General features: G+C 37.5%; 1 protein-coding gene across 1 annotated transcript in view; it reads left to right on the forward strand.

The window, feature by feature from the left end:
- Positions 1-12991, forward strand: part of PPP3R1 (protein phosphatase 3 regulatory subunit B, alpha) — a 49342-nt gene that overhangs the window by 24495 nt on the left and 11856 nt on the right. The window contains exon 2 of the mRNA XM_063316581.1: positions 11359-11398. Coding sequence (XP_063172651.1) covers positions 11359-11398 — 40 coding nt within the window. The remainder of the gene's footprint in view (positions 1-11358; positions 11399-12991) is intronic.

A 12991-nucleotide genomic window follows, 5' to 3' on the forward strand; every position in this document is an offset into this window, starting at 1 on the left:
TTCTTGATCTCTTCTTCTTCTGTTAGGTCCTTGCCATCTTTGTTTTTGATCATACCCAGCTTGGCCTGGAATTTACCTCTGATGGTTCTAATTTTCTGGAAGAGGTCTCTTGTCCTTCCTATTCTATTGTCTTCTTCCACTTCCGCGCATTGCTTGTTTAAAAATAATTCCTTATCTCTTCTGGCTAACCTCTGGAATTTTGCATTTAATTGGGCATATCTCCCCCTATCACTGTTGCCTTTTGCTTTCCTTCTTTCTTGGGCTACTTCTAGTGTCTCAGCAGACAGCCATTTTGCCTTCTTGGTTTTCTCTTTCTTTGGGATGTATTTTGTTGCCGCCTCCTGAACAGTGTTGTGGACTTCTGTCCATAGTTCTTCTGGGACCCTATCTACTAAGACCAGTCCCTTAACTCTATTCTTCACCTCCACTGCATATTCCTTAGGGATATTAGTGAGCTCATATCTAGCTGATCTGTGGGTCTTCCCTAATCTCTTTAATCTGATCCTAAATTGTGCAAGAAGTAGTTCGTGATCCGAACTACAGTCAGCTCCAGGTCTTGTTTTTACCGACTGTACAGATGTCCACCACCTTTGGCTGCAAAGGATGTAATCAATCTGATTTTGGTGTTGTCCATCTGGTGAAGTCCATGTATAAAGCCACCTCTTAGGTTGTTGGAAGAGAGTGTTTGTTATGCAGAGTGAATTGTCTTGGCAAAATTCTATCAGCCTATGTCCTGCTTCGTTTTGTTCTCCCAGGCCATGCTTACCTGTAATTTCAGGTGTCGTTTGACTGCCCACCTTAGCATTCCAGTCTCCTGTGATGAAAATAACATCTCTTTTAGGCATGTTGTCCAGTAGGTGCTGCAGATCCTCATAGAACTGTTCCACTTCAGCTTCTTCAGCATCTGTGGTTGGGGCGTATATTTGGATCACTGTGATGTTAGATGGCTTGCCCTGAATTCGAATTGAGATCATCCTGTCATTTTTTGGATGGTATCCAACCACTGCTTTAGCCACTTTACTATTAATTATGAAGGCTACTCCATTTCTTCTGTGGTCCTCTTGTCCACAGTAGTAGATCTGGTGGTCATTTGATGTGAAGTGGCCCATTCCAGTCCATTTCAGTTCACTGACGCCGAAAATGTCTATCTTAAATCTTGACATCTCACCAATAACCACATCCAATTTGCCCTGGCTCATAGATCTTACATTCCAGGCTCCAATGGTGTGTTGATCCTTAGAACATCGGATTCGCCGTTCACCACCAGGACCGTCGGCCGCTAGCCGTCCTTTTGGCTTTGAGCTAGCTGCGTCATCACGTCTGGGGCTAGTTGAACTCATTCTCTGTTCCTCCCCAGTAGCATTTTGACCATCTTCCGACCTGGGGGTCTCATCTTCTGATGGTATACTGACATATCTCTGGTTGTACTGATCCATTTAGTTTTCACGGCAAGAATACTGGGGTGGGTTGCCATTACCTTCCCCAGGGATCGCATTTAGTCTGACCCGTCTGTCATGACCTTCCCGTCTTGGGTGGTCCTTCACGATTTAGCTCATGGCATCATTGAGGTGCTCAAGCTCCAGCACCACGGCAAGGCAACGATCCTTTGCTGAAGGACTCAGTTCTAAGTTATTGTAAAACAAAAAATGTTTAAATTTAAACAAAATTTAAATTTTAAATACTTTGAAATATGTGGGACAGCCTGGGAGATGACCCAGTGTCCTAACAGTCAGGAACCACACTGAGATGGGGAATAAATATCTAGTGTTTTATTACTGCTACATTAGACAGAAAATCCTAACAAACTGAAGAAGCATGAGAAAACCCAGGCAGATAAACCCCAAATGTCAAGGTGGGGCTGTTCTGTGTCTCTTTGAATGACTGCTCAACTCAATACTACGCATGGGCTTTCCCCCCTAGATAGGGGCCCCCTCCTGCTCACCATCAGTGCTCATGACATCCAGAAGCTCTAGTTAGTCCAGAATGTAGCAACCAGACTGCTGGTGAGACAACCCTGCCACTGCAGATTAATTGAATGTTGCTGCACTGGTTTCCCATGAGCTTCTGGACCTAATTTAGAGTGCTTACTATTACTTCTAATACCCTATACGGCACTGCGCCAGATTACATCAGGTATTGATTGCCTTGCCACATTTAATTCCCCCTGTCCATCTCAGACATTTTAAAAAGTCCCTTTCAAGGTTTGTGGGACTTGGATGAGGTGGCAGGCCTTCTCCATGGTGGCTCCTGTATTATGGAATATGTTACCCTTGAAGGCTGGGAAGGCACTGTCATTTGTGGTTTTTAGGCAAATTGTGAAAACCTTGAACATAACCTTTCACTTTTTCAGTAATCTTTGCTTCCAGCCAATTGCTGCGTGGCAGTACCTCTATATGTATGTATGTAGGTATGTATGTATATATGTGTGTGTGTGTGTATTTGTTGTAAATTTAATCATTGTGTTTATATATCTGGTTTGTTTGTGCTCTGTTGTACACTATCGAAAGTCATAAGATTCTGGTGGTTAAATACAGTAAATGAATAAAAATAAAGCATTAAATATTAAAATATGAATATGGAGAAGTATTTCTATGTTGGTAGGACTCTGAACATTTGGTACCATTTCCCCCCCTCTCAGATTTCACTGTATGCTTGATAAAATACTGGTCAAAGTAGAACTGATAAGGCTATAGTTGGAGTTACACTGAACGTTTTGTAATTGAAATGTAATACTGGACAATAACTGTTTTTAACTGTGGAGCACGAAGAAAGCTTTAATACTGCTGCTCCGTCTTGTGTTTGTTTAGTCCATTGTTTCTCCCAGAATGGTGGAGGTGTCTCCTGTAATCAAAGAGCCTATAAGAGAGTAAACAGGGAAAGAGGCAGAGCAGCCACTCTCCAGTTGAGGGTGCTGGGTCAAAGGGAACTGTGCACCTAGCAGGGCATTTCATGGTATATGAGTGAAGGGGAAAACTCTTATCACAGTAACAAACTATTTCAGTCCTAGCTACCTCTCCCTCATTTTCTTGATTTGGTCTTAGGGGAGGACAATCCTCCTATGACAAACACTGCTTCTGCCTCATTTTGTTCTCACTCACTGTTTTATGGTTATAGCAGCAAAAATTATTATCAACCTATTTATTTTATTGTAATTTACAAATTTAACAATGTATGCAAACATATATATGCTTTTCTCAGAAAAAGTAGGGTCTCCCCTTTCTTGGTGGGATCTGGGTTCTTTGATAGAATGGTTTAAATCATTAAAGATTGAGAACCACTGATTTAGCGCATCCTTTCTAGACATCCAGGTAATATAGTTTCATCAGTGCACATGACTCCATTCCCCATTTTATTTTTCTGACAAGAGTTCCAATAAAAAGGGTAGCAGGGGCTAATCCCTTTGCTGGTATGGAGGTACTTCAAAAGAACAACTGCTTGCTGTAGTCCTGGCTGTTAATTAGCATAGTAGCTGTAACAGGAGAATCGGTGACTAGATGTCCTGAAGTTCTTCAAGCGGCATAAAGAACCAAATATTTTAAAACATCCTGAAATGTTAGATTATTCTTTTAGTTGATTCATCAGTGTCTAGAGCAAGGGTGAGCAACATATGGCTCTCAAAATATTGATTGGACTGTACTGCCTTTTATTCTTATTTGGCATGATTAGTGCCAAGGGCTGATGAGCAATATTGACCAGTAACATCTGGAGAGCCATAAGCTGATCTTGAACCTGATTATTTACTGGCAAAGTATATCAGCATTTGTTTTAAAGTACAATTTACAGTCTCTCATTTGGACAGTATTTGGCTGGGCAAGATTCCTTTAAATCTTGACTTACCCTCAAAATAGAATTACCTTAGTTCTTACAATGTTCACTTGTACCGATAACCTTCCTTCCTTTTGGCATATAAATAGTGATTTCTAGGTTTTTGCTTTGATGTAGTTGAATAATAAATGCCAAGAAAATCAAAGAAAATTGTACCAGTGATTATACAGTATAAGAAAGATTCTGTAAATAAGGCAAGTGGTGGGAGATATATAATCTTAATGAAGTTGAAAATACCTAAAGAATGGAAGTCAAGGTTTTTGATTTAATGGAGTGAGTAGATCTTTGCAGAAGTAGCATTCAGGCATGGTGATTATGGTGTGTATCTAATGTACCTGTCTTTGATTTGCTGGAGGCTTGCACATTTGCAGGGCAGGGGTACTTTTAAGGATAGGAAAAGTATTACCCTGCCAGTTAGGATAATCTTACTCCCATAGCTATTCCACACATGTTATCATATTCATAGCATTAATAAAGTTGATTGCTTTGATTTCAGAAGTTTGTTTTGGCTACAGAATGAGACTAGTTTTAAAGGCATTCCTGTCACTCTTCTCCTATGCTGTACAGCTCCAGTACTGTAAAGGGTATGGGGAGAGCTTTTGTGGTGTTTGCCTTTGAGATAGAAGGACAGATGACCTGGATGAATGCTCTGCATTTCCCCCTAAAAAAACATACTCAGTAATTCAGGATATTATACTTTGTCTTTTAGTAGTGAATTGGCTAATGAGTCCCCAATTGGACATATTGCTGCAGTTATGTCTGGTGCTGTGATTCATTCTCTGAATTAGGGAAACTCAGATCTAAGCAGCCAGCCTTCTGGGAGAAGAGTAGATTGGAAAAATTGAGTGAAAACAGAGGAGAATGAGTTGAACATGAAATAGCTTGTGGTGGCTGTTTGTGGACTGAGATGCATTACGTGGTGATAATTCCTTTGTTTTTGACAATTATCAAAGACAGATATTTTTAGAAAAAAAATTTGAAAATAAAAAATTACATGAAAGTGGTCTGAGGGAAAAACAAGCATAATTTCAGAAAGATTTATTTTCTAGTTTATATACAAAGCATATTTTTGTATTATTTGTTGTGCTATTGTGTGTGCAGGTACATGCATATATACACATGAACATGTTAAAAAGGAGGCAGCAGAAGTGGCCTGTGCATTCTCCCTGTGTGTCTGGAGTGCGTTGCTGGAGGCATCGCCTTGAGTAGGAAAGAATGCCAGGGAAGAAATGCAGGAGGATCTTGGCTGAACTATAATGATGGTGAACCTATTTGGGGGTGGGGAGGGGTGGTATTTGCAGAAGTATGTATAATTTGTTGTCAGTTTGAAAGAGACTGCACATAAAATGTGGGGGATAAAAATTGATTAAAACAATAGAAACATCAGATTTTGTACTTAAATTGGCTTTTAACATTTTTATAGCACTGTGTAAAAAGTGAATCCAGCTCAGAGATTTCTCCATGGATGTATCTTCCATGTATATTTTACTACTGTATATACTTGTGGACAAGTCGAGAATTTCACATTCCAAAAATTTGGGTTCAACTTATCTGTAAGTAGCACATTTTTAATGGTTTTTTGGTTAAAAATTTGAGGGTCAGCTTATCCACAGTTGGGTTATCCATGAGTACATGCAGTAAGCTGTTTGTTAATGACAATATATGTACACAGCAGTTCAATCAAGCCCTTACCCTCTCTGAAACAGTAAAGAAGACATAGAGTACTTCTGCTCTAGAAAGTAGTATCTGTAGGGTAGAGTTGAGGAATAGAAACTGAAACAGAAAATAAACAGAACATGCAGTTCTGTGCCTTCCATTTATTTGTCATGGGAGGAAATTGTAAAAGCCGTATCAAGGGTTGGAGTGGAGGTCCAATCAAGAAAACACTTGACTTTAGAGAACACTGAAGTGGTAGGCTAGATTCTAACAGTAGCAGACTTTTCTGCACATCCAGATACATTTTCTTACCTTGGACTAATTTATTCTAAACTAAGAAACAATTTTTGAACTGAAAATAGGACATTAGTATTTTTCAGACTGCTATACAAACATGACAAAAATGAATAAATGCTGTTATGGCTCTATTAGCAACACAAGATTTTAAAATTCTATATTTGCAGTTGGGCAATAACTTTGTTAGGACCAAAGAAAATTGCAAAAAGAGTATGCATGTTCCTGAATTCTTCTCTGAATGAAAGGTTAAAAAGTGGGGAAGGATGAAAAAAGCTTTTAAGAAGTTGCTTTTATGTTTAGCAGTTAAAAAATGTGTCTGTTTTTGAGAATAGTATAAAAGCTTATTTGGTGGTGGTGGTGGTTCCCTAATGAGAACAATATTTTCTAGGCATCTGTGGTTAATTAGACTGGAATTGGTTTTGATCCTGATGATTTTACATGTTAACTGTTTTGATATTAAATAAAATTACAAAACCATCCAATTTGTAAATGAAAATTAATCTGAAAATAGTTCAAGAAAAATAATTGCTTCATGTACATACCTACTTATTAAACAAAAACGTATCTCCTTTTATTAAAAAAAGTTGATTCAGTAGAATCTTCCTGATAGTTTCTGAAATCATTAAACCTCAAACTCCCTCTGTAGGGATTTAAACTCAATTTGATTTTAATAAAATCTGCCCTGAGTGAAAACCATCTATTTATTTGGGGAGTGATTCTAAAATTATGGCTAATGGTAGTTGCCCTGTCTTCCATACTGTCAGTCCCAGTAGTCAGTAATCATAATTAATAAGCAGAACTTAGTATAACAGCAAATGAGTTTGCAAGTTCCATAGATTTATCTTCTGCATTGAATTGAGCTCTTACCTTACTTTCATGATGGTCAACATGAAACAGTCACAGCATGAAAAAGTGAAATGTAAATTAAATAATCATCATTGCAGGAATATTACGAAGTTATGTCTAGTGTCATTTCATTGTTATCTTTTAGGCACTAGCATCCCTTCATTTTCTCAGTTCAAGTAATGGTTCCAAGTCTCTGAGACAAGAGTTTCAAGTTAAAATCATGCTTGCTTATTACAGTTGTAGATTAAATAATTATCTCCATGCTTCTTCAAAATATGCTTTTTATGTATTTAGATTACCTTTGGCTTGTGTGCCAGTTGCACCCATTCATGGAGAGGGAGGCCCTGCTCAATGTCACTGATGCCCTCATGACTGCAGTGCGCTGTACACAGGGCTGCCCTTGAAGAGCATTTGGAAGTCTCAACTGGTGCAGAATGCATCTGCATGGGTAGTAAATGGTGCTGATTACTTGGCACTACTCCGTGAGCTGCATTGGTTGCCATTGTGCGTCTGGGTGCAATTCAAGGTGCTGGTTGTCACCTTTAAAGCCCTTCATGGCTTGGGACTATGTTACCTTAGGGACCCCACACACACCCCTTTTTTTTTGGAGCTGGAAGGATGCACCTACATAAGGAACGCTGCCTCGCTGTACAACACTGCTCCATCCTATTGCAGCGGGATCTTTCAACTTTGCAATACAATTTGATAGGATCTAGAAAGCCTTCCAACTGCATACCTATGACTCAGTGAAAAATATTTTAATTTTGTTCGTATGTTCACCAGTCCCAGGCAGCACTTGGCATGTGGGGCAAAGTGATTGTTTTTTTTAATGGAATTTGTCATCTGGCCTTAATTTCTCTTTTCACAACAGACGAAGGATTTTGCATTATTCTCAAACTGTTAAGATGTTCCTGTTAATAATTTTTTACCTAATTGTTTGGTCTCACGTTTGTTAAGTAGCCCTTAGGATACATCATTTAATAACTTGTAGGCCTCAGTTCTTAAATGAAACAAAGTAATTGTTTAATTTGAGGGATGAAAGTAATGCATTAAATTGTTCACTGTAATATGTGTCCTTAAAATGTATAAGTAGTTTAAATTCTGATTTTTCTCTTCCTTAGGTCTGCTTCTAGGTTAAATCTGTGCATCATAGCCAAGACTTAAGTTGATTCTTGCATGTGACTATAAATAGTTGGTGAGTCATAGACAGCTGCTTCACAGGTTAAGTGACTGTCAGCTGAAGACCTTCTTTCTGTCATCTGCTTTCAGTTATCTTAATAACTTTTCAATATCAGATTAGGGAAAACTTCACTGCATGAAAACATTTTCTTGTTAACCTTGCCTCAAAAAGATCTTAATTAGGAACTTCTGACATTAGAAAAACTAATCTGTTGTATACAGATTAATCTGGAAAGATGTCTATTTGATAGAAAATGAATAGTTAAGAAAATTAATTTCCCAGATGAAAAGTGAGCAGTGTTAAGATAAGGTAATGCTTAAAGTTTAAAGAGCTTTCAATATATATCAAAAAAAGCAAATGATCAAAAGAAAATATAGCTAAATGTTATTGATTATTTGTTGCTGCATTTAAAAATGTTGGGTGGGGAGAAGTTCGGTTAAAAAAATACTGGAGGTATATTGCAGATCCTGTAAATATTCCACTCCACATGTCTGAAGGTTTGAACATTCTGTTACGTCTTAAGAATAAAAAAATAATAGTGCTTTAAGTTTAAGAATTCAGAAGAGATGGTCATGTCTTATAATACTAGGCTGATTTTAATCCTATGTCAACAGTACAAATGATTAATTAGAGGATGACAAGAATAAAGAGGGAGGAGTTGAAGGGTATGAGGGAAGCTTTTGAATGAATCTGGAATTACTTTCTTCATGACCTAGTAATTGACTGCAGTAAAAGAACTGTCAGCTTCTAGAGTTGTTTTTTTTTTCTAAATAATTCAGTGATATGATTTGTGTATTCAGATTTGTCACAGTTAATATTAGTGTTCTTTTAGATGTAGACAGATCCAACAAAGAAAAAGACGTAGAGAAAAGGAAACACATACACTTACCAGAAAGTATACCTTCCTCTTTTCATTCTTTGCCTGGTTGCTGTGCTTCAGCTTGCTCAATCTGCTGCTATAATCTACCTAGCTTACCTTTTTCTATCTAACTTTTTTTAAAACTATTATTTTAAATAGTTTATTTTGAACTACATAAGAAGCTGATTTCTCTTCTGGTTATTCCACTTCATGCCTGACTATTTGGGAGGTAGCTTAAAATTTGAAAACATAGAAATGAAAGAAGAAAGAGGAGGAGACAACATTCATCACATTTTAAACTTTTTGTATTGCTCCCACTTGAGAGAACAGCTCAGCTGCACATCTTAGTATTAAAAATTACATATAGTTGAAAGAGTATTGCTCTTTCTCTTAGCCTTTTAGCTCTGGCTTTATAATCATCAAGTAAAAACAATGATAGCCAGAAAAAAAGCTATGTATATTGAAGTTACATTTGCTGAAAAGAAAAGTGATTCAAGCGTGGGTGCAGCATGTATATTTATGGATGGATTTGTTTCTTATGCAGTTATGTTTCAGAATCAAATCATAGGAATTTGAGTATTAATTTGTCTTTTTAAAACACATTAGATTGTGTTTGTTTATGGTTAAACACGAGCTGCAAATAAGTAATGCACATATCCATAGGAGATACAGAAAAAGGATTTGTAGTTATTCACAGATGTATACTGAATTAATTAAACTATTCCATGACAAAGATGAAGTACAAAGATGAAAAGGATAAAATAAAATGTTGGGGAGCTTAGTAATGACTAGTAAAAATTTATGTTTCCCCATGTGCCATCTGCTGATGTAAAATAAGTTCAATTCATTGCAAGTTAGGATTTGGACACACCATTACACCAGTACCATTTAACTGGGAAGAGAAACAGAAAAGAGAAAGATCTTGTTCTAGAAGTTTAATGAAAGAAAATGACTCTAAGTATCGGGCTGAAGGCCATCAGAATTAGAAGCAGTCATACCAGAAGTACTGTGTAATTGGGCTATTAAGCTCTGGTGCTTTGGTGTATATAAGAGTGAAGATATAACACTGGTTTCCATCTTTTTAAAGCAGCCATGTTTTTTCTTAGGATTGTGTTGTTGCTCCCTGCAGCTCCTGCCCTACTTCAGGAAGACCTACTTTTGATTTACAGAGTTGCAAACATGTTACTTTTGTACTCTAGTATGCTGTAACCCCTTTTTACATCTGAAATGCTATACAATCTTATTGTATGACAGGAAAGAAAAGAAGGAAAAAATGTAAAGTTAAGTTCATTATTTTTCAGATACACTAATGTATGCAAAGAAACCGTCCATAGTCATATTTATATCTATGTCCCACTTGCAAAATGATACAGATGTTAGAATGCTGGGTGTTTTTTTAGCATAGATTCTAGATCATACTTTGCAGTATGTCAAATGAGTAGATGTAGTAAAAATATAGTTGATATGTATGGGAAAATATATACTAGAGAGTGAATAAGGTACAGATTTATTAGAGTTTTATATCAAGACAGTCATAACTTTTGGCGTATTACATATTTCCTATTATTTTCGGTTTTGAACAGGAAAAAGGAACTTTAAATATAATTGCAAAGAAACAGGCAAAGGTGTTTTGTGGTAAGGATAAGCTACAATTAATGGTTTGCTTTATTTTGAAAGAGGGAACATCGGCCAGTATAGAGGTAGCTGGAGAAAAGGAGGTAATACGGATTTACAGGATAAAAACCAGAAGAATTAAATGGCTCCACAGTTCAGTAAAAGATTCAATTAATATTTTATATTCATTGGAAGAGGGCAGATCCTATTTCCAAAAGATAAGAATTGTAGTTGCTATTTCTAAAGAAGGATCAAAGTAGCTTGTCAGTTTAATCCCATTAATGCTAACATCTCTTCCTAAAATTCTTGAGTTAATAGTCAAGAAACATGGTTGCTTTTGAAAAGGAGTGCATGTTCAAAGTGTGTTTAGCAGATTTAAATGAAATGTTTCCAGAAATTGTTTTACCATACTTTGCAGGTTTGTCTATTCATTCTTAATAACATAAGCGCTGCCCTGCTGGATTGGACCCCTGGCCCACGTAGTCCAGCAATCTTTTCTCACAGTAGCCAACCAATTGCACAGGGAGGCCCACTAGTCTCCCAGCAGATGGCCTTCAGAGACAGTCCCACTACTCTCAAGGCTACTAACTATTGATCTCCATGACCTCCATGAATTGGTCCAACCCTTTTTTAAAGCAACCAAGCTATAGCCAGCATATCTCACAGTTTAATTACACATTGTGTAAAAAAATATTTCCTTTTGTCTGTCTTGTTTTTTCCAGGATTCAGTTTCATTTTATCATTAATGGTTTCCACTATCTTCCCTGGAACTTAAAACCAATATTTAAGGACCCTATGCACAATCCTCTGGTTTTGTTGCTAAAAGGCATTATACGCTGAAATGAATTAGCGTAATATAGAAATAACATACTTAGCATTTCTATATTTTGTTCAATAATCCATTGCTGATAGTGGGGATATAATCAGTATGCCGACAATGCTTAACTGTTAATTTAGTGTTAATTGTAACAATAAAGTTTAAAAATAAAAAAGAGTACTTTCAGGAAAATATTTGTTATATGCTGTGGCTCCTTTCTGCTAAAGGTGCCTTTTTAAACAACATGTGTTTTTCTCATTTCAGGGAAATGAAGCAAGTTACCCACTGGAAATGTGTTCGCACTGTAAGTTCAACCTTACTTATGCAGTTTGTAAAAAAGGTGCAGCTATTGTTCTGAGAGTACTCAGTGTGGGAGAGAATAGATAGTTCAAGTTTATAATAGAAAAGGAAGGACAGTTCTTTGCTAGTTTATTTCTCTCTAGAGAACAGGGATTAATTGCTTCTGCTAGCTGAGAATGAGTTGCCACTGAATAGCATCTTGCCTTTAAGATAACTGTATTAGTATTTGGTTTGTAACTTCGAGGATAAAAATCAGTGGATTAGAGGTTCTGCATGCCCCCACATTTCTGTTGGGCAAGTAAACACTGTATTTTCTTAAATTCTACAGCATATTGTCTGCTTTAAAATGAGGAAAGCCCATTTATGGTATTTTTAATTCTTGGAAGTAATTCAGCTTTAATTATAATTTAATATAACAATGTAGTATATTGGAATGCAGCTAACCTGAATTCATATATACAAAATCTGTATATGGTGTTCTGTATGCTGCGGGGGGGGTGTAAATATGATGTTCTGTTGCATTCTTTCTGTGGCATTACTTTGCAAAGCTACTCCTGAATGATGGGGCAGCCTTTGAAATACTGTCTGTGGGTTGGAAGAGAAAGGATGGGGAGGATTTGTTATGCATAAACCCTGTCATTTAACCTTTCTTCCCAAGAGGTGTGCACAAGGAGAAAGACTTAAATTAGTTTTAACAAACCATGACAATTCTCAGGTCCCTTTGAACTTCTTTGATTGATTGACTGATTGATTGATTGATTGATATCAGATGTATATAATTCACTGTAATACTACTCAGAAGACTTGGGGTAGTGTACAAAGTAACAACAATAAAACCATTCCCCTCACTATAAAGATGCCCAAAGAAAAATACTAGGCAGCAAATCTGTATTTAAAACATAGTTTCTGCTGCCTTCCTCAATGCTAAAAGTGTAAAGACCAGGCACATCAGGGGCAAAGTATTCAATAAGAAGGAGGCCATCATGGAGAAGGTCTACTCCTGATTTGTAACCCTCTTCTCATAGAAGTGTGATGCTCAGCAGGCTCTCACAGGATAGGCAGAACCGTGCTTGATAAGGTGGTCTCTTATACCCTCTGGAACCACACCAAGTAGGGCTTTATAGGCAATAACCTGTGCTTTGAATTGTGCCCAGAAGCCTACTGGCAACTAAGGCACTGAGTGCAATATAGAGTAACAAGTTTTCTCTGTTAACTTCCTGGCCATCAAATTTTGTACCCATTTAAGCTTCTAGATTGTCTTACAAGATAACTCCACAGAATATAGGTAGTCCTTGATTTGTTCAGCAACCATTCAAAATTACGATGGTGCTGAACGAGGGGGACTTATGACTGGTCCACGAAGTTCTGGGTGTTGCAGTGTACCCATGGTGACGTGATCATAATCCAGGTCTCGGGTGCCCAGCCCATGACTGTGACATTGTAGTGAGCCACGGTAACGTGATCGCCATTTGCAACCTTCCCTGCTTGCTTCCCACAAGCAAAGTCGTGTAAGCCAACAGGGAAGGTCTTAAGTCACTCCCGCCACTTTTTCTCCCGAGGACCCCCACTGCAGAGTACGAGGGCCCAGGGATCTCGT

This window comes from Candoia aspera, chromosome 1 (assembly GCF_035149785.1).
Source record: "Candoia aspera isolate rCanAsp1 chromosome 1, rCanAsp1.hap2, whole genome shotgun sequence".
NCBI lineage: Eukaryota > Metazoa > Chordata > Lepidosauria > Squamata > Boidae > Candoia > Candoia aspera.